The sequence below is a fragment of the Cyprinodon tularosa genome, unplaced genomic scaffold (assembly GCF_016077235.1).
Source record: "Cyprinodon tularosa strain WSP-4 unplaced genomic scaffold, ASM1607723v1 ctg331, whole genome shotgun sequence".
Lineage (NCBI taxonomy): Eukaryota > Metazoa > Chordata > Actinopteri > Cyprinodontiformes > Cyprinodontidae > Cyprinodon > Cyprinodon tularosa.
The window spans coordinates 617,288-644,464 of NW_024039043.1; the positions used below are offsets into that span (position 1 = coordinate 617,288).

Sequence of the window (27,177 nt, forward strand, 5' to 3'; positions counted from 1 at the left end):
TGTGGAATTCAAATTAAATGAAACTGTTTCACAGCGCTTTTATGAGTTAAACTTTTACTTTAAAAAACAGACTGGGATGCAAACGGACATTTTGTTCAGACAAACACGATCTTTAATGTCTGTAATGTGTTTTTAGACATTTCTAATAACAATATGTGCTCACAAACTTTCTGGGAATTAGGAAATAAAAAAGAAAAAAGAAAGAAATAGTGTGAAGTATACCACCAAACCACCATGACACACTCTGTGTTCTCAGTCTGGGATAAACTGAAGTTTCCAATTAGTGTTAATTATACAGCATTTCAAAAATGTCCTAACATAGGAGATAAATTGCAGTGTTAATGACAGTGGCCCTCTCCTGCCCTCCTGTTCAGACCCAAGATGGATGTATCAAAGACATTAAAGCTTGGATCTTGACATTTACACCTAAAATACTGATGCTGCTGTATTTAAACTGTAATAAATGCTCTCCTGTTGGAGGATAAAAAAAGGAAAAGGAAGAGTGTTTAGACACATGGATGAGAGAAGACTGGAGCGCAATCAGAGAGTAACTAAAACAGGAAGAATGTCTGTTCCTATCAACATCTCTTGGATGACTTCACCTCTGCAAAGCCGCCCAGACAAGATGGTGACAACCTCTGAGAGAGATAGAGAGCCGCAGAAAAACATGGCGTGGGTGTTAAACGCAAAGAGATTACAAAAAATGAGAGCAGGGAAAACCAGAGAGGAGGAGGAGGGGAACAAAAGGATAAATAACTTGGATGCCTTTTAGCACAATGACTTTTTGGAGAGCTAGAGAGAGAGAACAACATCTGAATCTCAACAGATTCTAAAATTAATTGTTTGTACTTACTATACATCTAACAGATAAAGGTACTGTAAATCTCAAAAATTTAAATAAAGAGAACCTCAATTTCGTCATTTCAAAGTGAAACTGATTATATGGGTTTATTATACATAATGTATGATACTTTACACTTTTCTTGTAATATTTATGATCATGGTTTACAGATACAAAAATATCAAATCCAGTGTGTCTGAAAATGTTAATAGTTTCACAAGATTAGCATTAAAAGAATGTTTTAAAAAGACCTGGAGGCTTTTGAAAAACAAGTTAGATTTATATACCCTTAATATTTGCCTAAGATGCCTTTTGAATTAATTTCTGTAACAATTCTGCATACCATGGAGGCAATCAGCTTGTGCCACTGCTGAGGTGTAATGGAAGCACAGGTTGCTATGACAGTGGCCTCCAGGTAATTTGCGTCTTTAATGTTTCTCCTCTCCCCTTTGACACTTACTCACAGATTATCTCTGGGGTTAGGGCCAATCAAGCACAGTAAAACATGGATATCAAACTTTGACAATTTGGGCAGGTACTGTTCCAAATCGTGCTGAAAGATGAAATCATAATTGACACGAAGCTTGTCAGAACAGGAAGCATTGCATGCTCTCATATGTCTGGATAGATTGCTGTGCTGATAGTGGACCTAACAGTGGAAGTAAACTAGCAGGTGACATCACACCACTGACTAGAAAATTTACATTAAAATTCTTTGTGCTTCTTCCTACAGGAACATTATTTGAAAATAAAACACAAACTTTGTCTCTTGATGTTCTGTCTCAAGCCTCAGTCCTGTCCTTGTAAAGCTTCCCTAACCTCCTTATTTAATCTAATTTACCAAATCTTAATTTTTTATTATTCCTCCTGCTGATGTATCATACCACTGTTTCACATTATTTGATGCTGCTCTTGTAGAGAGTGTCATGACTGTCTTCTGGGCATCTGGTAAGTCAGCTGTATCCACCAAGGTCATTTACTATCCAGGACTAAGACAACTTACAAGCTCAAGAAACCTTTGTCAGCATTTCAAGTTAATTCCTTTTTTGCAGACCATTTCATATAGCTTACTCACTTTAGTTTTAACACAAAGATTATTATGTTGATTATACTGATCTACACTTCTTTAGACTAAGGCTTTGAAGCAGCTGACAGATGTTGCCACGTGTTACTCTATGGCTGGCGAAAAATCCACCAGCTAAAACTTTTACTGCGATCTTGGTTAATAGGTTTTAAACCATAGGACCAGTTCTGTAGCAATTACTTTTTAAAGCTTTTGGAAATCTTGATACTGGAAACTACGATTATGGTGCGAACTGAGTTAGATAAATATCATGGGACAGAATTATTTAATTTAATGTAAACCTCAAGTCAGGGGAGATCAAAAAAAAGAATGTGGGAATTTATAATTGGCAAATTACCCAAATATCCACCCAGTATTTAGGCTACTATTACAACAATCAAAGACTTGCAAAAAGTATTTAGCCATACATCAAAACACAAATTATATGCAATTGTTGGACTATTGTCTCTCTGCAGAAAGCAAATACTGTACAGGAGCTAAAACTTTGTTTACTATTAGCTTCACAACAGAACATTATTTCCATTAAAATGAAAAAGAACATATACAGAAATATGTTTTAAAGTATTTTGTCATTTAAAGGCTTAGGTTTAAATGTATTAGAATGTCAAGACTCTCACCACTGAAATAAGACTGTTTTTGTTGGGGAAATATCTGTGGATTATAACAGGATTTTAAAGGCTAACTAGTCATTGGTTCCTCTTTGAGTTTATTGTATCTGCTGTCATGATAATAAATTACTGTAATCTTAGCTTTTTAGTTGCAATTATCCGCTCAATTATTTACACCTATTAATTATAAAGCAAAAATGTTATTTACAAAAGCAAAACTTAATTTAAAGGGCTGAAGTATTTTGCATTAATGCACTTGTTAGCGTAAAAAGCAAATACTTCATAAGCTGTGCAAAGCACAAGCCTTAACAATGTTGTTCTAGAGGGCAGAACCAAAGGAGAAAACCTTCCATGCCTTTTAGTATTTTTTTTTTTGCTTTTTAAAATCTTCATATTGAATAGCCCTCAATCTTTCCCTGTTGTATAAATTCAACATGACGTTCAAATGTTGCACCGAGTCCTTTTGTTAAGTGTAAGTATTACAAAGTGCATATTGATAAAGTGCTGCTGCTACCGGTATTTTTTTTTTTTAAATATAAAGTGAAAATCAAGACCCAGAATAAAACACTTACCATTCTGGATGTCCTTCATATCTAGATGAATGCTGGACATCAGGATCCCAACAGCTTGCGAACGCTTGTTGCTTAACAATTTTACCACCTTAGAGAAGAACATGCACAGAGACAGCAGCAGAAAGGTTATATGAAATATATAAATACATAGAAAAACGTTTGTTTCAGTGTGTAAAAATCCTAAAATATTTACAGTCAGTTTGTTATCTGTGTGAGCAAGTACACATGATGATTGATTTGTAAATATTAAGTATATTACTGTAATTTTGCCAAATACAAAAATGCTAAATTTTGAGTTCAATTACTGAACTTAATTAAACCTTAGAGTTTCCAGGGAAAGGCTTTTTTTTTGTTTTTTTTTTTTTTGTTTTGTTTTGCAATGTAGTTACCATTTTGTCAAATGAAAAAATAGATTACGAATGATAAAGAAAAACCAAAGATTAAACTACAGACAGTGTTTCATTTTTGCTTAATGATAACTCTTCATGTTAACTCTAATACATGATATTGTTTTACCAAAAGTCAAAGCTCCGGACATCTACCCAATGTTATTATGATTTAATAGAAACATACACTGGGTTAATCACGAGCCACAGTTTGCCTTAGTAAGCAAAAGATTTAATAAGGCTAAAAAGATTGCACAGAACAGGAAACCCAAAGCCCACTGTTATCCAGACAGAACCCTTTCCCTGAAACCAGATCAGACAGACCACAGACCTTTTAAACATGCAGGAAGTTATATCACGGGGCCCCAAATACACCATCTGTTTTCCTGAAAATAACCACAGATTCAATGGGCATGGACTATGATATGATACTTATTGGACATCCTTTTATATTGAGCTGATTCTGACAAAATGCAGAAGTATTCACACTGCTTCAAAAAGATCCTACAATCAGGAGATTGTGAATAAAACAAGGTTTGTATTTCCATTATAATATTGTCTGGAGGTCAAATCCAAAGGGGCATTTGATAAAAGATGCACGAAGATACAGCTATATCCCATCACACAATCTCTTCAGGGGACCATAAAGGACAAACTGCGAGAGGATTTTAAGTTACCGTCAGATTTTGAGAATTAGCTGATGATCTTAATTGTTGGCCAGCAGTGCTCAGAAAAAGTACATTTTAAAACATAGTTTGACCTCTTTAAAATGAAGGGATCGGCAAACCTTTGAGACAACGAAGGTTTTTATAAGGGTTTCTGGTAAGATTCCTCGATTTTCTATCAATTACATAACAAACCTCTTGGTTTCTAATGATTTCTTTGTAAAAAAATATAACGTGTTACAATGAGTCAGTTTTCAGTGTGGATAACGACTAGGTAGATCCATCCCCTTGACAAAGCATATTGTCTTTGATTTATTTTTTTAAAAATGTTTAAGAAGAGAAAACCATCGACTCTATGTGGATTTAGTAAACCTGGACATTTAATAAGTTTATCAGCAAAGGCTGTTACACTGGATGAGAAATAACATCTGAGCTGCTCTCTAGTGGCAGTTCAAAGGAAGATACTCTTAAAAAAAAAGGTGTACCGTATACCTACATACAGTTTTCCTCCTGTTTTAATGTTTTTCCTATGTTCCTTTTGGTTTGCTTTGTAATTACAACAAGAAAAGTAAAAAATTATTTTATTTTTTTAATACTCAGATGAGTCAATAAGTTCATGAGGAGCAGGAGCTAATAGAATCATTATACATTTCAGATATATGAAGAAAGTAAGTTGTTATCTAATGTCAAATTCTGAATTGCTCTGATCGTATAATGTTATGTTTGAACAATAATTAATCAAATAATTACAGAATTAAAATATTTCAAAAAATATAAGTGTATAATGCAAGCTACCTGTTTATTGTTACAACAATGGTGATTTAATAATTGTTATCTGTGGATGGCCTAATAGAATGGACTGAGAGCTACAGTAAAAACAATTATAATATATTATGTAACATAAAAGATTTATAAAATAGGTGCTGTACATTCTAACATAAAATTGTCTGTTTTTTAATAAGGAAAATCAATGTATTCATAAGTCTCAGCTTGCTTCAATCTTGTTCAATCTCTGTTATTTTCCAATTAAAATGCAAAAAAACTGAATAAGATCCTGGGGTATGAACAGAATTACATTTAGCCACAGACACCATGTATATTAGGCCTATGTGTGAGAAATGCAGATCAAAGCAACACACAAACCTATCCAGGTCACAACCAACCAAAATAAAATTTAGCCTGATACCTTCAGGTTTGATAGTTGGTTCTATGTTAGGTCTAAAACCATAAGCACAACTCTTCATACGTTCTTAACACAGCCACAAATATATGGTCTCTCCAAAATGCAAACGGGCAATTCTCAAAATGTTTGTGATGTAGATGTACATTCATTTGTCTATGGATAATTTTACCCTGTATCAGTTTGCTGCTTTCACTAAATTTGCATGTTGTATCATTTTATCATATGTATCATGTATTTTCATGTAACAGCTATCTCTGGGTAAAGAGCACTTTTAGTGCATCCCTAAAAAAGCCCAAACAAAGAAAACTGTCATCAACAAAAAAAAAACATTTCTGAATGACTCAATTTCTCAGAGAATTTGTGTTATTAGTATTACTCCACCAAGAAAGGGGGCAACAGTGCAACTTGCAATGTTCACTCTTCTATTCACAGCAGAATATCTTTGCAAGTTTTAGGTCAGAACATAAAGTATAAAAAGCAATATTCCTAATTTCAGACCTTAAAATGTCTTCAGCATGGCCATATTTTAAATAGAACTTCTTGAATTATATGTACCGCTAGTTAAATTCTTAATTAGATAAAATGGTATAACAACAATGAAACAATAATGAATTTAACCATTCTTAAATTTTTTTTAGTTATATACTTTTTTTTAGAGTATGCTTGGTATATTTTTACTTTAGGTGTCACACTGGGAAAACATTAAACTTTCATATGCAGGAAAACATGGTGCGCTATCATAAAGACAGCATTAGGCCGTCTTTAAGGAACTGAAAAAGTCAGACTGTCAAATTTTAAATTAGGTAAACGTTCCTGTTCACAAGTACTGACTTGCTTGTCAGGGAATAGTTTATATCCAACAAAAAGGGGCTTGAAAACAGGGATGTGTATCCTTCAGCTAAAACCCATTGTTATATTAAATAAAGGTACTCGTACATGAAGGAAAGTTATAAATAACTAGATTATGTTTGATAAAATGTTAAATGGAGTGAAGCTATTTTCCCAAAATCTATATGTGTTCTATTTAAACTTCTTTACAGTTCTTTAACATGACTTTTGGAAATTCTCCTCAAGGAAATGAATGTTTCCATTTTTACTGACCTACAGTAGAGTTTGCATAAAGGTAAATTCCATTTGTTCGAGCTAAACTTCCATAAGCCTGACGTGTCTCAAAAAAGTTTTATGTTGATTTAATAGTTAAGTTCAACATCTCCTAAACCAAAAGATTTCCCAAAAATGTTTATGCCTTAAGATTAACATTTAATCTCTGCCATAAGTACAGGGTATCCCCCAGAGTGTCAATTAGATGGGTAAAATGCTGTTCCCTTGTGCAACATTATCTGTGATTTAGACACATAAATTTGACCAACTGCACATCAATTTTAGGATGATGACATGAACAGCTTTAAACTGTAGATCAAATGCTTGACTTGGAAATTGACAGAGTGGCATAAAGTGTATAGGGGAGAGAAACAGGCCAACTATTAAACCAAGTCACACAGAAATCATGGTGGGAGGAACCACACTATGAAATACAACTCCCAAGCTTCTCTTGCTCTCCCTCGCTAATTTCCTTTCCCGCTCTCTCTCTCCAGCAGTCATCGCTGTGAGGTTTGCTCACCGCACGCGAGTCTTTGGCTCGGTGCCACTGGATGGTCACAAGGGAGTCGGTTGGGAGCCAGAGCTCACACCACATAATAACTGTCTGGCTGCAGCAGTTCCTCCTGCCACTCAAAGTGACTCTGGGAGCGACAGCAAGGAGAAATGGAAAGGAACGCTGCATGGATGGAAAATTACGCTTGGGAAAGCACCAGGAGAAAAATAATAAAAATCAGCAGAGGAAGTACACAATTAAACAACGTGAATGACACATACCTGTTTGGCCTTTGATTTGCTGATTGTATCTGAAATTGGCTTCTTTTTCTTCTTCACAGCACTTTTAGAGAACAGATCCACAAATTCTCCGAAATCAATAGTTGGCTCCTCTATTTTTTCCCACACCAGTGGTCCAGGGTTTCTAGAGGTAGAATGACAGATTGACTATTTACTTTACAAACAGTAGAATTTTTATCTGACTTTCTGTGGTTGTAAAACTACACTGAAGCCTGTTTCTCAGTACTTTTTGATACAAAAAAAATAAAAAATAAAGTACTATACTTGTCTAAGCTATCAGTCAACAAACTTAGCATCAGATTTCTCACTTGCAATCCTTCAATTTATTTTTAGCAGTTTTTTTAGCCACATTTTTCAAGCCCTATAAGGAAAGAAAACCTGGTTAGAGTCAATTCTGCGCCGACCACAATGCCTGGACTGCATTGCTTTCATTTTCCACAAGCTTAGCATCTCCATTACCATCACAACATGTGGCTGATCTTTATCTTAAGTGGACATGTTTCCTCTCAAATTCTCTACTGTTAAAATGTCTGTGTGCAAATGATGCATATCTGTTCTTACTTTTTTGCATGCAGCTGAATGCGGGTCCAGTAGAGTGGCTTCATTGGCTTGGGGGGCTCTATCATAGCTTTGGCAGGGGATGTTTCCTGAACCATCAGAGAAGGAATGGGACCCGGAGGTGGTGGGATGCAGCCTGGTGGAGGGGGGCACATTCCTGGTGGAGGAGGGGGTCCCATTCCCGGTGGGGGAGGTGGAGGAGGAGGTAGTCCTACTCCAGGTGGAGGAGGGGGTGGAGGTGGTGGCCGAAAGCCTGGTGGTGGAGGTGGTGGTGGTGGACAAGGACCAAAACCAGGTGCAGGAGGTGGAGGAGGAGGAGGAGGAGGCATGGCTCCTGAGATAGGAGGCGGAGGTGGGGGAGGTGGAGGCGGCATGGCTGCTGAGATGGGATGGGGAGGACCTGGTATGATACTTTTTTGCTGCCTCTCTTTGCAGGTGCACACAAAGCTTTCTGTAGCCTTGATGCTTGAGGATGTGACTGAAGATAAGTTGCTACCAATTCCTCCATTCAAACGTACATTAAACTTAAAACCCTCATCCACAGGTGAAGTTTGAACAGATGCCTCCACTTTTTCTCCTTTTTTCTGCAAAGCCTTTGGGCGGGCATTTCCCAAAACTGATACATTATCCTCCGTGCTCTTTGCCAAAGAGGGTCGATGGCTCTGAAGAACAGCAATCTTGTTCTGCAAGTCCTCAATTTTCTTCTCCAGCTGAGGGATGAGACTGCTTTCATCCTCTGAAGATGACGGGCCAGACTTCAACCTGCTAGATTCTGTCTGTTGGTAACCCAGAAAAAAATCAGACAGAAAAATAAACTATTAAATATTTTAAAGTTGACACAAAGATCTAAAAATTGCACCAAAAAAAGGCTTATCTGTCCAATTCTGTCATCAATTCGGCCTTAAAGCCCAATTGGGCACCTTTTAAGCTGGTATCTTTATTTTGTACTTAAACCATTGTTGTCTCAACCCATCAACATAGCCTTTCACGGTCAATCACTGCATATCCTCTTACTTTATGTTGTGAATAGGTAAAGTTATAGCAATTAATGACTGTATGTATATTCTGTATATATACATACATACATACATACATACACACACACACACATATATATATATATATATATATATATATATATATATATATATATATATATATATATCATCTGAAGGCATAGTTGGGTCAACACCTCAACACCAGGATTTTAAATTTAGGCACAATAGCAGTGTTGATACAAATTTCTTTGTAAATTCTAAGATTATAAGCATGAGCAAGTGCAGAAATAGTAAAACATCGACGACTCTGCAGGCTTAAAAAACTCTGGAGGTATGAGTTGAGGAATGTTCATCAAGGTCCACAATGACAGCTTCAAAGAAAACGATACTGAGATATTAGGGCTCCGGAGATGGGGAGTTTTAGTTGGTCCCTCATTGGGAAAAGTTTAATTCTATTTAGAGGTCTCTCAGGTGGCTTAGGTTGTTGTATCTTCTCTATTTTTTTTTTTTCTTTTGGCTTAAATCGCCCCAACTTATCCTTCACAGCTCTTCAAATCAGGCAGCTGTTGTTTGTTCATTTCTCTAGACAAGCCTGACCTCTGGTGGACAAAGAACATTTTACAGGACATGGCAAAAAAAAATCTACATAAATCTGAAAGAAACAAAGAAGGGAAAAATATGTCAGGTTAGGTGGAGGGTTTGAGGACCCAAATGCAGAGATGAGTTTTGCTGATCTAATCAAGGACGAACAGGCAACTGAGGCAGAAATTCAGAAAAATGCAAAAAATACTGAAAAAAATGAGCTGATGTGGAGCCGGTGTGAATAGGACTAACTAGGAAAGAGCCGAGGGGAAGGAACAGGTACAAGGGGGCAACACGGAGTAACTAAGAAACCCCAAACTGACAGAAAACAACTACAAAGACACAGAATATCAAAGAAAGTAAAAATAAACTTAAACAGATGGTAGAACACTGACAATAGCTTTGGTATCAGGCAATAGAAGATAATTGTGAAAAACAATTACATCTGAAATTGATCAATTTATTATGAAATTTAATTTTGTGTCTGAAAATGTTTCCAAATAATTAGCTGGTTTAATTCTGGATCATTGACAGTACCTTAGAAAGTGATTACACCACCTGATGTTTTTTATTTTGTCATATTACAGCAAGAACATTTCATGTATTTTACTCTGATATTATGTGATAGAAAACATGCATTTCACCATAGTTGTGTGTAGTGACAGAAAGTAGTGTATGGTTTTAAAGTACACTGAATTGAAAGATTAATTCACAAAAATACTCTTCAATGTTGAACCCTTTTAACCATTATGCCCTTAAATACAATTTCAATTATGCAACACTTTTTATTAGTTTATCATATAAATCACATTTAATATACACAATATTGGAAAACCATTAGCTTGTCTGCTGGAGTGACAGTCCATGCCTTTTATGGCAGCAAGGCATTGGACACCATGTCCCACGGACGGGCTGTACAGACACTGAATTTCCCTTTGATGATTAATAAAATATAATTGAACTGCATTGGATACTTAGTCCATTGAAATAACATGTCTTTCCTCCCTTTGCATAGGTTTGGGGATGCATTTGTATTCACTTATAATCAGTCAGGAACATATTTATGAGATTAGACACTGACTTTGGAAAACACCAGGCCCTCCTCTCTTCTTATTCATCCCAAAGCTTCTAGGTCTCTAGACTCAATGTCAGGTCTGTATCTTATAGCAAACTCCCTTATCCAGGTATTTATGGACCTTATTCTTTTACCCCAGGGTACAGCCGTGTCTGTGGTATCATTGAATGTTACCTCTTTTCTTGTTGCATAACATTGTCTCAGTTGTGTTGTCTTGCAAAAGTATAATGTATTGTATAATGAATAGAGTAACCAACCTGAAAGTGCAGGGTACCGCATGGTTTGGATGATGAACGATGCAAAGTGGATCTCAGACCTCTTCCATAAAGCTCCCACAGATGGGAAGACACTGGCAGGCCTATGGATGCCCACGTATACAACTGCTCCTCCTAAGCAGAGTTTAAAAAAGGAAAAGTGTAATAGATCAACACCACATTAACTTTAACACTAATCATTAATGTCAATTATTTTCCTTCTACAAATGAATATTGCCCTTCAATAATTTGAATAATGATGGATTGACATGCTAATGCAGGGGAATTATAAACCATTTAACCCTTATATATGGTCCAAATCTAAATCAAATGGTCAAAAACGTTTCCATGTGTTAATCTGGCAATTTGTTTTTTTTTTTCTTGTAACATGAAACCTCTTTTGGCATTTGCAGTGATATTACAATAACAAGCAGTGTAAATACCAAACCAATTTCTACTGGGTTATGCAAAGCATGTTTAATGCAATAAACACGATACTTGAATCTTTAGAAGGCACCATCTTGAAATGTGTTAATAATATCGTTAAGGCTGTTCGCTCCACTGGCAGCAGGTGTTCTACTTTGAAAAAGCTTTACCAGTCCTGGCATTTCATAGACTGCTCTCTGCAGGATTTTCCACACATGTTAAAACTGCTTGAGGTATTTAATGTGTAAGATAAGAAATGCCTTGAAGCAAACATTAATGACTGGAGGCATTGTGTCGTGGTCCAAAGGCTGTCCAGCAATGGTGACAAAGGCTTAGAATGCATGCTGATCATTTCCTAATGTCAGAACGTAAGTGGTAAGGTTTAGATGCCTTGGTATCATGGGGGTACTCCGCCATGTTTTTAACAGTATAAAAAAACAAGAGGACATATATATATTAGGGTCGTCACGATACTAAACTTTTCAACTCGATACCGAAACTAAGTAAAACATTCGATACTCGATGTCATTTTCGATACCACAATGATAAAAACAAAGACTCCAAAATTCAACAGAAATGTTTTCATTAATAAACAAAATACAATAAATGGATAAATAAATACAATAAACAATACTTTGAGGTTGCATGCTGTGCACAATATTAAGCACGCTTGATAAAAAACGTACAAAATTAAAATTAAGTGTTCCTTCCTTGGATATGCTTTACACAGATAACAATGACACTAGCCAAACCAGTTAAAAAACAAAAATAATTCTCAGCAGCGGCACCTGTTACAGAAAAAAGTCTGAAACCAAAAAGTGCACAGAATTCAATCACACAGTGTCCAGAAAGTGCAGTTTCCTCTAATCTGTGCATAAGATGAATGACTGTTTAGGTGCCACTGGTGGTAGCACTGTATCGATACTTTTGAAAATGAGTATTGTATCCGAATACAACCTTTCAGCAGCAATACTTTTTTGAGTATCGATACCTTTAACAACCCTAATATATATATATATATATATATATATATATATATATATATATATATTTACACACAAGGAGAAATAAATGTTAGACACGGCACAATATTTCTCATTAAGTATATTTCTTAGGCCACTATTGACATGACATTTTCACCAGATGTCAGTAACAATCCAAGCAAACCACACATACAAAGAACAGAGATGTTCATTAAATTATGTGGAATGACACAGGGAAAAAGTAATAAGAGTGATTATATTAGTTTATTTTAGTATACGATCATGATTTAAACCATCTAATTAATTGGGAAGTGCTAAAAGGCATGGAAAGCCAAGACACTAGCCAAAAATATCTCTTTAATTTGAAAGCAATCCTGCCCCTTGTCAGTGCAAATTAATGTCAGCTGGTTCAGTCCCAAATGATGGCCTATAAAAAGGTGTCTCTGGCATCACACAAGAAACATCTCATTAAGGGTAAAGATAAAGAGCTTTCTAAAGATCTTCGGAACCTTATTGTTGCAAATCATAATGATGGCATTGGTTACTGAGCGATTTTAAAACTTCAGAATGTTCCTGTGAGCACTGCTGGGGCCATTATCTGGAAGTGGAAATCACATAATTTTACCATAAACTGACCACGACCAGGTGCTACTCACAAGCTTTCGGACACAGGAGAGAAAAATAATTATCATAAGAGTTGCTCAAGAGCCAAAGATCACTTGTGGAGAGATTCAGAAAGGCCTGGAATTAGCAGGTACAGTAGAAAAGTACATCTATGGTTTAAATATTTCATTTAGCCATAAGCCAGATATCATGTAACTGCAAGCGTACAAGCCATAGCAAGCATCTTTAGCAAACCGTAGTAAAGTTTGCACTTGAAATGGAAGTTACTAAAAGTATCTCATAATGGCAAGGGGCCCTACAAAAATCATTAAAAAAAGGTCTCTTTAAAACCATATGGCCGGTATATAATGCAACACTCTTCACATGAAACCATCATATAGAGAAGGCAGTCCTGAATTGAAGACACGCTCCCTCTACCCAAACATCAGAGAAGGGCTATGTAATGAAGAAATATATAAAAAAAAGCAAAATGTACAAATATATACAGGGTTATATTGCTAACAGTCATATTGACCCTATACTGAGCAATGAGAATAAAAACATTAGACAGGTGGTCATGACTCATTTCAAATTCTATACTTTTGATGGCAACAGTAAAGGTTATTCATGGTTAAAATGAATAACAAAGAACTCCAGGCTACAGCCAGATCAGGGACAACTCTGTCCAATCCTGTCATGATGAGCTTTTTGTATGGAAGAACAGCCTGAGCCCAAGGCACGTGGAGTTGTTACATAACGCGGTCAGCAGATGGTCTACACAAGCACAGATATGTTTGTGTGTGAGCGTTCAAGACTTCATGAGCATTAGAGGGAGTCCAGTTAATCCGGCCCTGCCAGACGTTGCCATGTATCGGTGTGGCAACCTGGTCTTTTATATATAATGCACTCCTGCTTGTACCCCCTGGGAGAATTTACAACAAAAGCTGAGTTTTATAATGACATTCTTAGATGCCACAGTATACTAATGAAAGGAAATCTGTTTAAAGAATAAAGTTGACGTATAATTTGTAGAAGATGTGATTTATGAAAGTGATTTTTTTTAGTTTTGTGCAAGGAATTTATTTAACATTATCTATAAATAAACTTCCAAAGAAAAATAGTTAATAATGATATACAATGGAGACCTGACTCAAACCAAGAGAACACAAGAAAAATATTCAATTTGGTGAATCAGCTCCCTAAAAAATAAAACAAATATCCGCCCCCCATTAGATGCCTCAGTGATTACATCTCTGCAGAGCATTGCTGCAACAAGAAAAAGAAAAGTAGGATTCAAGAAGTCTGCTCACATGATTGTCCACTCTCCATTGCACTCCTCCTCTTTTACTAATAAACTAAATCTGTCTGACAGGGAGTCACAGCCATGCAAAAAATATTAGATCTGCCTTTCATATTGCATCTGAGAAAGGAACAAAAGTGTTATGTTGGTGAGAATATTCTGACATAATCATGTGCCCCTTTAGTTACATTACAGTAATTTAGTAGTACATACACATACCCAATATTAAAAGGAAGTAGACTGAGATCTGTTTTGTAAATAACAATTGTTGCATAAAATGCATAGTAAAGCTCCATTCTATTAAAGTTTTTAAATTGCTTAAAAGTTTAATTGCATAGTTTATTTGATATGGATGTGCTCTACAAATGTTGCATGACTTCCTAATTTCACAGTAGAACATCTAAATTATGTTTTAAGCTCCAAGCCAAGGTAAGAGAGATAAACTCATCGTTTCAAAAGATGTAATGGCAGAATGAGGAGATGGCTTACACTAAAGACTGCAGACACAGTCCCATCACTGTGCTGCTCTGTGTTGCTGTCACTGAAGGGGTGCAGCAGACCATAGACCAGCATTCGGTGACACATATCCTTCACCTCATCTTCTGCGGCCCCATCTCCTTGGTGCACGCAAAGCTTTTCCAACAGAGTCTGACCTGGCAACAGAAAAGAGGAGGGTGTTTATTTTGGTAAAGGTTTGAGTGGGAGCTGAAAAGACACCGAACGTTAATGTAGGTAAAGTTGTGCAAGTTTTCAGATTTAGATGTTGTAATTAAACACGTGGGCAAACTTTGCAAACACATTCTGTTCCTGAAAACTGGATGTGTTAATTTCTAGTTAAGGTGTTAAATGATATGTAAAAATAATGAACGAAAGAGGATAGACATTTAAGTTGCCTTGTACCATGACTGTGTCTTTGGGGTTAAAATGTAAAATACAGGTTTACTTTAGATTATGATTATGTACCTTTTTTACCCCACATTTTACCATTGCAATAGTCAAATGATTAAGACATTGCCCCTGTTCAGATGTATGATGTAGTTCTATTAGAGGTCAAATATAAAAATAGGAGACACATAAATGTATCTTTAAACAAGATTATAGGTTAAGTTTACATTTTGGGTAAGACTTCACAGATTTGACGTTTAAGTTTTAGAACATTTAAAGGATTTCAATAAATACTGGATTAGCTATGGCAGTTGTGATAATCTAGCATAAAAAAATTGGTTAAAACTGAAATCAAGTTAAAAAAATTTTTTTTTCCCAGCAATCCATTTGTACCTTGTATGTTGATGTGAATCACGGAAAAGCACAGCATTTTTTAACACAGTTACTGTGCTCAAATTATTTGGTCATAGTGCTGAACAGCTTAATTAGTTTTTTTCCTTCCTTCCACCTCTTTAATAGCAAGGAAGTCGTAGTTCTGTAATAGTACATTTTGATCAGTATTGTTTGCAATTAAAAGCATTCCAGAATGCAGCATAAACAGAGTTAAACATGATTTCAATGTAGATAAAAAGGTAAAGACAGACTCCTAAGGACACTGATCCCAAACCTCATCTACCTTTATTGCTCCAGGTATTTTATAAACTGAATTTACTCTGAGAATATGAGCCCTCAGCCAAAATGTTTGTACAATTCTTGCCACAAAGTCTTGCCAATGTTAGAATTTTATGTTAACAGATGTGTGAATATATCAGTATACATATTTTGGGGATTTGGGAATTTCCTTTGAATTAAAATGTAAATCTAGAGCTTGCTAAGGAAGACTGCAATGCTGGAAAAATGCTGCCATCGTACAGTTATTTCAGCGTGTGTTCTATGTTTAAAACGCAAAACTTAATTTTGAGAAGCAATCAGCTGAGAATGTGTTGCCTTTAACATCATGCTATCTTTGCATTAGGGATGCAGTTGCCCAAGTAGGTGTCTATAATCTTCCCACTCCTTTGGACAGGACAAGAGGAGCTAATATTGTGGCTGAGTGTTCCCACTCAGTTTTTTTATCCATAGATCTAGAGACAAAGCCATTATTTGGCAAGTCAAAGCCGTTATTTGGCAACGGAAGTTTACAGGATCTATAGGACATTTCAGTTCCAAGGTATTTCAAAGTTTTGTATTTGAAAAAAATAAGAAAAGTACATTGCTGTGGCATAAAATAAATAAAATAACATGATTAGATAAACAAATTGACAAGATTGTACTGAAAACTTCAATATTATAGTTACAAACATGTTTTTTTTTTTTTACCTCTATTTACATTAATTTAGTGTTACAACGCTTTTGCAGTTTTCAGTGCACTTATTCCAGATGAGTTGAGCATAAGAATTAATAGTTGCTGCTCCATGTTCGGTTCTGTGTATGCAGAGTAGACCTGAGGGGTCTGGGCAGTTGATAAACAAACAACGAGTCTGCTATGTCAATAGACTAACATAAGTATTTTATAGTATATTTGCACATATACTGGAATCTAGGGTTATTCCTTTAGAACTGCGGTAATGTGTGGAAATTTCTTAGTGTGATTGATGACATCTGGATTAACTGCAGCTGATTAATTTTTTGGCAGACCAATGGATACACCATTAAACCAAGCAATTCTATCATGGAGGTATTTTTATTTGTTACCGTATTTTCACGACTATAAGGCGCACTTAAACGTCTTTTTTCCCCCTCAAAATGTGCGGTGCGCCCTATGGTGCGGTGCGCCCTATGTGTGTTGTAACTGCGACTTTTGAGACCACCTCATTGAGGAGATGATGAAAGAGTGGCTGAATGTAAGGAGACCAGCTGTTTTTTTTCCACTCATCACCATTAATCTGTAACTCCATGCGTGCCCATCTCACAGCTGTGGGAACCGCACCCAGCAGGTGCAGCAGAAGCAGCGAGGAATAACGTGTCTGCTGGCTCTGTTCTTCAAGCTTTTGCAAAAGCAGGCATTATTTCTGAGGAGCCGCGCTGCACGGAAAGTGACTCTGACAGCGCAGAAGGGGAAACTGGCATGTCGGATTTAGCGCAGCTGTTTAATTCAGAAACAGAGGATGATGACTTTGATGGGTTTGATTAATACTTTGTAATAAATACATGAATAAAGCACAATCATACTCAGTTTTGCTCCCGCTCTATTTTTCTACCTGAAAACTTAATTCAACAGCAGGCTCTGGTCCGCGCATCCGGACTCACCTCCGCAGGTGTTTTTTCATCTAAATAATCTAAATCTTTTTAAGTGAGAAAGTCCACCTGAAAATTTAATCATTGCAGTCAGCTCATCCAGATTATTATCCTGCCAATGATTTAAGTTAATTTATGCGTCAATAAACGAAGAAGAAGGGGAAACTGGCATGTCGGATTTAGCGCAGCTGTTTAATTCAGAAACAGAGGATGAGGACTTTGAGGGGTTTGATTAATACTTTGTAATAAATACATGAATAAAGCACAATCATACTCAGTTTTGCTCCCGCTCTATTTTTCTACCTGAAAACTTAATTCAACAGCAGGCTCTGGGCCGCGGCGCATCCGGACTCACCTCCGCAGGTGTTTTTTCATCTAAATAATCTAAATCTTTTTAAGTGAGAAAGTCCACCTGAAAATTTAATCATTGCAGTCAGTTCATCCAGATTATTATCCTGCCTATGTTTTAAGTTAATTTATGCGTCAATAAATTGTATCAGAGGAGTAATCACAGCCCTGTGTCATCAGCGATGTGTCTCTCATGGCCAGCTCCCAGGTTTGAATAATACTTTGTAATAAATACACCTTGCAGCTTTATTTGCTGTGATCAGTGGGAATAAAGTAGTTTTAATATGTTTTTAAGTGGGAAAATCCACCTGAGAGGACATGTACCTGTATATAAAAAACGCGCCCTATAGTCCGGTGCGCCTTATGTGTGTGTTAAATACAGAAATGGGACACATAACTGAGGGTGCGCCTTTTAGTCCGGTGCGCCTTATGGTCGTGAAAATACGGTAGTTTTATTTAAGGTCTTGTTTATACAGTAGTCCTTTAATCCTGGAAATGTTCTTTAGGCTGTAGACTTTTTTATAACTTTGGTTAATTTTACATGGCTCAGTTGTTTTTATACCCATTGATGTTAAGGTTTATGTTTGCTCCCTGTTTTATTAATATTACTTGATCAAGATTTTTCTCATATTATACAGTAAAAAATAAGACATAAAAGATGAAATGATATATATTAATATCGTATCAGGTCAATATCGGTATCGGACAATTCTTAAAGCTGCAATACTGGTATCGTATCAGAAATGGAAACATATCAGGACACCACTAGTCTTTATGTACCTCTGTACTGTTGGTTCAGGTTTGAGTCACTACACCCAGATTTCAAGCTTGATTAGTGATTTCTACGTTCTAAGTCAACTCAAATTTTGTGCTAAGTTTTGTACAATTTACTTTGGTAAAAAATAGGTTCTTAATTTCTGTTTTGATTCAGCTGAAGAAAATCTTGGAACAAAGATGCACTGATTTATTTTATGAATTTACCCATCATTTGAATTGGTACATTGTCAGAGCCCTTTTTCAGAAAGTGGGTTTTATCTTTTCTGAGTGGGAGTGATCCTGAGTCAACATATTGAGCTTTGTCATTTCTGGTTTTTCATTTTCAGCAGAGATTAAGACATTTAATTTGCCAGTTAAGTCAGCCAAGAATTCAAGGTAAGCATGAAAACATGACCCACCATGGCAATGGGAGGAAATAAGAAACCTAAAAGTGTGCATTTCTCACCTATAGAACATAAGACATTATTGACGCCATATGCAGATTACAAAAACATATCAAACAAAAATTCACTGATATCCCTGTTTCAAAATAAAAAGGCTTAACATGGCAGATACCAGTTGATACATAAGTTTAAATTGATAAAGCTCAATGATTAACATTACACCTATAGTGTGTGAAACCTGCATCCAAGTTTAAATTAGCAAACTCAAAAAGGAACGTACCAGTAAATCAAAATAAAATATAAAAATTGCAGTGATATCTGTTATTGTCAAGTTATCAACTATTGTTGCAGTATGTTCCAATTTTACCTACTTAATTATGCTTTATTGGTTAGCCTTATTGAATAAATATACTGTAAATAATATGTAAGAAGTTAAACCTTGGTTCATGACCTAATGAGAAAGAACAGATACATGTAAGCAGCTAAAGCATAATTTCTTTTTTGTTAAGTCAACAGTGAATATGATCACAATATATGCTTCAAATTATGCCTGAAAATATATATATTTTTTGGGTTTCAGAATAGGGTAAAATCCCAACCTAAGGTTTTATTTTATTATTACCACTTTCATATTTCAGGATTTTGGTTAATATTGGACGGAACAAAAAATAAGTTATGTTACGTTTATTGACTCTAATGGAATTGACAAAAATCTATTTCTAGATTTGAATATTTTCATTTTATTAAAAAGTGATTCTGTTCATAACTTGTGGCTTTATATATTTAAATAGCTTAGAAATTTCTTTACAGAAACATATATTTCCAACAAATGTATTTTGCATAAAAAAAAAACTTTCTGTCAGATGAGGATACTCGGTCAGACCAGAATACCCATAGTCAATACCCGTTTACCCCTTTAGTTTTTCCATTTAGTTTTATATGAAAAAAAAAAACTTTAAACTACATTAACCAGCATGTATCCCTTTTGTCATGTACAAAAAAACAATTTAATTACTTAAGTTATGTTGTTTTTTAATCAATGGCGATCTCACCTTAATTCGTTTTTTTTACATGACTAAAGGGATACTACCATTGAGGTAGTTTAAAGTTTAGAACTCATTTATAAAATATAATTTAGAAAAACCCAAGCTATTAAATGATTGAAATGATAAAGACATCATTAGAGCTTCAACCCCAATCTGGATTCAAGCCCTTGTGTGCGGTACGGTAGGTGGAGAAATTCTTGCCTCTACATAAGAAGAATGATGATTGTATAATTGTGATTTAATTGCTCTGTTGTAAGGGTTTTAAACGCTAAAGCTGCTAGTTTGCCTTCAGCATAAAAACAAAGAACAGTACAAAGAACTTGTCATTGTTGTGATATAAAGCGATCTGAGGCTAAAATTCTATTGAGATACATCATTGATTCTGCTGAAAAAATTGATCAGCAAAAAGAATAGGAATCCATATACAAATGCATTTAATCACATGGAACACAATCTACATTTGCTCTCTAAAATCTACAGGCTACTGCATGAAAGGACATCCCATTTCTGACGCTTCATGTCTGATCTTAGCGTAAATGTGAGACAAACTCAGAAAAACTTCAAGAAATCCTGCTACCAACCAGAGCTGATTCAAAAAGCAGCTTGACACATGACAACGGCTACATGGCTTTCTGAATCAAAAAACCAGTGTGTGCAGCCTAGAACTAATTATTTAATCTTACTTATTAACCTTTCTAACAACAGTCCCAGCATTTTCCAGCGTTTTATTGTCATTACACTGTCACAAGTACAGTGCAACTAGTCATCAGTCCCTGGTAACATTGTAATGGATGTCGTCTGCATAGTTATAAGTTATGTTGTTGTTTATCATAATCCGAGTTAGGGGAACATGTAAATACTGAATAGGAGGGGCCCTAAGATGGGCCCTTTGAGAATGCCTTGTGGCTTTTGTAGTCTCTGATATTAAGTTATCTACTGACATACCCAGTTAGTCATGATAGATATGACTAATGTCACTTGAGTTCTGCTGGGGTTTCCTTTTTGTTAAAAGGGACTAGTAATTTTCAAAGATTGAAATTGGCTTGCTTGGAAAAAGGGATTTATGCCAAATCAATAGCTCTAGAAATGTTTTTGTGCTTCCTTGTATAGACATTTTGTAATATAGCTACTTATATTTAACTGAATTAGATTAATTAACATATCTAATATTATTGGATTGTATTGGTAGAAATCTGATTTAGATGTGAATTTTATTAACTTTACCTACAGTATATTACCTTACCTTTGATATTATATTTGTGGAGAATTGGTGCTATGTAAATAAAGAAGTTAATTTGTAATCATTCAATGAGGAGCACATAATTTTATTATGCTGCTTAAAACCGCAAAAGTGTCTACTAACTAGATGCTGAAAAACCTTGATGCTAAACATCTCTATAACACCTAATACTGAATACATATCAGTCTACTATCAGGACTTATTTCTGTCTTGCAGACAAGCTGTCATATGTGTTTAACATCCACAAGCTTACATTGATGAGTTCATATGAGGTCGGGTGTGCATGTGTGTGTCAGGGGTGGGGGAGGGGCTCATGTCTAAGTGAATGGAATCAGAAGATTTCATTGCCATGGGTAGGGAAGGCTGCAGCATTGCGTGCTTAATGCATCAGTACAAAAACAAATAAAAAGCTGAGCTACTGAATGGCCCACAGCCTAAAAAGGAAAACGGGGAAAAATGTCTGTAGAAGGCAACCCCTACTTGAAATTTACTTTGAAATATTACAGCAAGTGACTCACCAGAAAAGACATCTAGGTAAGGTGTGCTGGAGGTTCTCTTTCCATAATGTGCCCTCTTGGAGCCAAGGGTCCAATAATTCCCTGCTGGGTGACATTTTTCTGTAGTGTCCTGCTCTGGAGACTTTGCCACGGTAGTCTGACTTTCTCCCAAGTCCAAATCTGCTGACCAGTCTCCAGAGACTCTATGGGGTCCTGTAACAGAGCTTGATCTATGCTCACGCTTTTCAGACCAATCAGGCCTGTTGAAATCTAACGATGGAGCGAGGGCATCCCTTTTCCTGGGCACATTGGGACTAGTTATGGGGGAGCCAACTGGAGAGGTGAGCTGTCTGGTGGTGGTCTTGACATATGATGGATGGACTGGAGGGTAGAGTTTTACAGTTGAGGGAGAGGTTGCGGATGTTCGTCTTGTCAAGGATGCAGGAATATAATCAGTCGACAGGTGACTAATAGACATGCTGCTCTTTCTCAAACTGAGTGGCAAAAAGTCCGGTCTAACACTTTCCTCATCTATTGCAAGTGAGAGGTCCAAACTGCTGGCACTCTTGTGAGTCCCGGCTGCGTTTCTTCCAGGAGATACAGCATCTAAATAAACACATGGTACACATGTGGTTCTACTTTGTGTTGCAGGGTGATCTTGACTTTGCTCTTGAGCTATATCATCAGGGCTTTCTTGATCATCCTGGGGCTCCTCTGCACTCTCATATGAAGTAGTTCCTGTAGTGTCCTGGAGGCTGTAATCACTGTTAGTTTGTGGGAGAATACTACTGCCGCTTACTTCCAAGTCTAAAACAGAGGATGGTGCTTCACTTTCACTTGATGAGTTTTTGGATAACGGTATGTTTAAGGGTATGTCTGGACATTTATTCTTGATTGCTTTAGAAATTTCTTTGGGTGCACTTTCAGATTGAGACAAATTGTCCTTTTCCAGAGTAAGTAGTTGTTGAGCTGCATTAGTATATGAGTCTACAGTCCCTTTCAGCCCTTCACACATAGATCTTGGCACTGTTTCTAATATCCTGGTGGTATCTATACATTTTTCTTGAATGGCCTGCTGGATATCAGACAAAAGATCATCAGTTTCAGCTGCAGCTGAGTGAAAACTGTAAAGGTCAGCATCTGATCCTGAACTTGTCTTCTGGCCAGTGTCCGATTGTGGACTGTCTGCAGTCAAATGGCTAAGATCTCCCTCAACATCAGACACCATTCCCAGCTCGTCAGGTGAGAAACTTTCCTCTGCACCAAGCTTGAACTCATCTTTGCCAACATGTGCTGATTTCAAAGCTTCTAATGTGTCATCCTTAGACAAGCCTTTTGCTTTAGATAAACTTTTCCTAATCTTCATACCAGAAAACACAGAGCCTTTTGATTCTGGCTTTATTTTCTTCTTGGCATTCTGTTCTCCTCCTTTACTTGCCTTATTGTTGGCCTTTTTGGATTGTTTGTCCACATCTCTTTCATCGGGTTCCCCATCACATCTGGCATCCACTACAGCTGAACCATTTCCTCCTCCTTTCTTCTGCTTGGTCTCCTGGTTCCCCATATTCCTTAATAGGCGAACACCCTTGGCTAACAGGCCATGCTGCTGGGCCTGAGGTTGGGGATTCTGGGGTTCCCCTTCGACCCTCAAGGATGGTGGTACTTGTTTGATCCAAGTTTTTCCAGAGATAGTTAAGCCTTGCTGTTTACTCCCCACAGTTGGTAGCAGATGTGAAGATGATGCTGGCTCCCCCAGCACAGCTACTCCTGATGATGATGATGATGAAAGTAGGAGGAGACTGGCACTGTCAGCCACAGGCTCTCCCTTCCTCCTCCCATGCAAAGCCTCACTCATTCTCTGATCCCTTCTCTCCTTTAGCCCCTCCTTTCTGTCCCCATGTGCTTGTGTAGGCTCCAGCGTCTTACATAATGGGTTGCTGATCGAGCGAGCAAGCCGCTGATGCTCGGAGCTCTGTTGTTCTGCTCCATTTTCCACTGAACTAGGGGGAAGCTGCTTAGGAATTAGCTGCTGGTGCTCTATAATGCACTGCTGTTGATCTAAGAGTGATTGCTGTTTATGGAGGATGTGGGTCACACTACTCTTCCTCCTGCCTTTAAAGGTTGAAGTAAAAAAACTCTCCTTAAGAAAGGGAACCTGGGTTTCCACCGTCTTTATAGTGTGCATCATGTCCACTTCTACTTCATCCAGAAGAAAGGAATGCTGCCAAGGATGCTGTAAAGAGAGACATACAAGGAAATATTGACTTTATTTCAGCAAGCCTTTGTTCATACTGGTTAAGGTGAGGAAAAAGGAGAAGCTAAGACATACTAATTTGAATTACTAAATGGTAAAACTTTTGACTCTTCTTGGCTATAATTATCACAAGGACCTGTCACAGTAAGAGCCTATTGAAATAACTAGGCATGTATCTAAATAGCTATAGTATTTCTTTGTCATGGTTAATTTGCCTCAATGGAATATGGTCTTATTGACTAACTAACTAACTACTTGGGGATCAGGTTGAATACTACACCTTTGGTGCAAAAAACCCTGTTTTTTTTTTAGTTTATTAACTCCCTAGCACTCCTTAGCATGATCACATATGGGCTACACACTGGGCTCACAGTTTATCTCCTTATCATGAATAAGTAGGATGTAATGCTAAGTATTAGCTGTAGACAACATGCAGAACAATCCTTGATTGGAGAATCAAAGAAATTTTCAAATAAAAGGGAAAGACCTCACCTGAAAAAGATACTTAAGATACTCTAGAGCCTATAGTTCTACCCTATACTGTAGGTCACTGACTTAGGCTTGAAACTATAAAGTACTCCAACAGCTGTCAATTTCTTCCCATGTGTCTTTTTCTTGTGAGATTTCAATATAGGCTAAAACACTGAGTTCTAAAAGTCTTAATCAATCTGGGTGGAATTTAAAGTCTGTTTGAGAAAACACCACAATAAAGAGTTACTCTCTATTTTCTTCAGATTTTTCCCACCTAGCACTTGCTGACAAAATAAAGTGCTTCTGCTGTGCAGTTAAGCCATTGCACCTCTTTTTCTCCATTACTGTTGCGCTGCATGTGATGACACTCTTTATTATGCAGATGAGGGTAAGTTTGGAGCCGCAAACAGTTCATACCAGAGTGAGATATGGTCAACATTTTAAAGGTAACAGAAAAAAACACACACAAAAAACTGTGTTGAACAATAATACCTACAGTGATAAAATAGCCTTAGTAAACAGCACCATTTTCCTTGATTGTTCTTACAATTTTTTTTTTAATAACCTTAAAGTTAACTAGCTACTTCAAAAGAGCAGCAGGTTGTTAGTTTCAGAGGATGGTTCCTCCATGTGTCCTTCAATGCATTGTTTTCAGACTGCCATACTGATGCAGGTTAAGGCAGTAAGAATTGGGATTCGAGTACTTTTACACCTGCTAATATACAGTAGAGATATTGCAAAGATGCATGCTAGTGCCAGGTATGAATGGAGCCATTCACTATTGGAAAATATTTTTGCAATCTAAAATGGCCAAAATCCAAGATCTTCAAGTGCTTGGATGCATGTCTTAAAAGCTATATTTCACAGGGTAGAAATGATGTGGAAGATGCAAAATTATGGTTTTGGGTTTCTGTTTGGTAGATGGGTTCATTCAAAGATCACACGAGAGTAATCTGTAATCATTACTTTATAGAGAATAATGTCAATTGGCCATTTTCAAACTTCTAAACTAATACTGATGTTTTAATCCCTCTGCAAACATCCACCAACTTTATTTAGCATTAAACCCAACATTTCCTCTTGATCCCTATAACATTTTTCTTTTTTGTACAAACTGCATACACTAATTGGATTTTCAAACATGCAGGTACATCTGGGTAGGAGCAGACGCTCATAAGGAAACCAAACCTTGGCTACCTGATGTGTTGTTCTGTTAGCCAGCTACTAATTTTAAGCATTACTCTTCTTCAAAACAACTGATTTAATACATATGTGTACAGTAACACTTGACGATAGGCTTAGAAAATATTTCCACCTTTTGACTCCTTTGGAATTAAGCTTGATCTTGCAGGACACTGACCTTAAAACAAAGCTGCCCTCACAAGACTGAGATGATAAATTAAAGGATTTCATATTTCACAAAAGTAGTATTAGTCATTTCTAAACCTCATCACTTTTTCATGCATCCATTTGGTTACTTTGGCACACTTATCCACTGACATTGACATCAGTGATTTTAACGACTTCATAGATTATGGAATTTTAGTTTCTTCTGACTATATGTAAGAAACTGTTATTTTGTTTCATTATCATCATTTAGTTGCAACCTGTGAGCGAAATGGTCATTCTCAGGAACCACAAGGTTGTGACTTGAAGTTGTCTCTGCAAGGTTGTTTAAACAATACCCTTCAGACAGTGGGTGCATTCCTTGTTAGTCATCTGGCAGATTGCCTGTTTGCTGTAATGAGGGGGCAGTATGGGAGGAGTTTCTCTTAAACAGAGAGCAAGAACTGAATTTACATTTAATTAGCCTCATTTACTTGCCAATATATGAAAACAAAATCCCTAATCTGGTCATCTGTCGAAATGTCAGCACAAAACTATCAGTGATGTATGCTTTCCCCCTACATATCACAACATATAGTATATGACTAAGTTTCTGAATCTAATGGCCTTAATAGTCTCCTGATTAAATCACAAATGCAAATCACATAACTTTATATATTTGTAAATGTTATTGTTCTATTGCACATTTGCAAACGCCTGAGCTTTGCTGATCTATTCCTTAACTTGGAACAATCTTCCTCAGTTTAAAAGATAAATTCCATCCCAAATTTGACAGTTTTAACTTTGTTTCTCAAAGAAATCTTACAACCTTTTGATAACGAGAAAACAAAAGGAATAGTCAAGAGTTAATGGCAAATGCAAATCAAACTGTCGCTACCATATATAATAGCAAACAAAGTTCTTAAAAATAGATACAATGAAATAAATTATCTTAAACTGGTGTTTAACAACAGCTGTTGCCTTAAAAACCTCAATTGTAAATACCTTCAAGCATATAAATTGTAAATTATTGGCCTAGCAAATAAAATATCAAGTTTTTATCTCTTCTGGTAGGAAGCTATAACCGGGGATGTCAGTTCATGCAACCTATTATATTCCTTTATCATACAAGCAAGGAAAACTTTTCCTTTTAGAGTAGAAAGTTACAATATCAACCTTAATATTGGACAGTTTAGTAAAATCTGCATCTTTTATAGATTTTTCAATATGACAAACTGTGGTATACTTGCCTTAATGCTGGATCCTGGTTTCTAGTTTAGTGCTGACTGAAGAAAACACAAATGGATGTCTGTCTTCGTCTCTGGGCCGCTCCTTCGTAATGGGTCACATGAAGTTGGTATTTTTTTCCTCATCACATGCTTAAACTGCATAGCCATCCATCTCCCATTTAGAAAAGACTCTCTTCACTAATTTGATAAGGCTTCAACATGGAGCCATGAAAAAGTGTTTAAAATGCAAAGACAACTGTAATGTTTAGTCAGTGAACATTTAGTACAGGAATTGGGGCGTTGAAGAGCGTAGTAGGAAATACATGAAACAAAGGATTTCCCCTTACAGGACAATCACAACTCATTTTATTTTTCCAACTCTTGTTGATTGTTGCCCATTTTAAAGGCTCTTTTCATTTATCTAACAAGCTTC

The 27,177-nt window shown here is 36.5% G+C and overlaps 1 protein-coding gene across 1 annotated transcript in view; it reads right to left on the minus strand.

The window, feature by feature from the left end:
* Nucleotides 1-26,840, minus strand: part of LOC119789109 (formin-2) — a 56,751-nt gene extending 29,911 nt beyond the window's left edge. Inside the window, exons 1-7 of the mRNA XM_038293885.1 lie at nt 26,766-26,840; nt 21,486-23,697; nt 14,501-14,664; nt 10,703-10,834; nt 7,794-8,566; nt 7,215-7,356; nt 3,106-3,193 (exon numbers count right to left, since the gene is read on the minus strand). Coding sequence (XP_038149813.1) covers nt 3,106-3,193; nt 7,215-7,356; nt 7,794-8,566; nt 10,703-10,834; nt 14,501-14,664; nt 21,486-23,652 — 3,466 coding nt within the window. The 5' untranslated portion in view covers nt 23,653-23,697; nt 26,766-26,840. The remainder of the gene's footprint in view (nt 1-3,105; nt 3,194-7,214; nt 7,357-7,793; nt 8,567-10,702; nt 10,835-14,500; nt 14,665-21,485; nt 23,698-26,765) is intronic.
* Between the last annotated feature and the right edge of the window lie 337 nt (nt 26,841-27,177).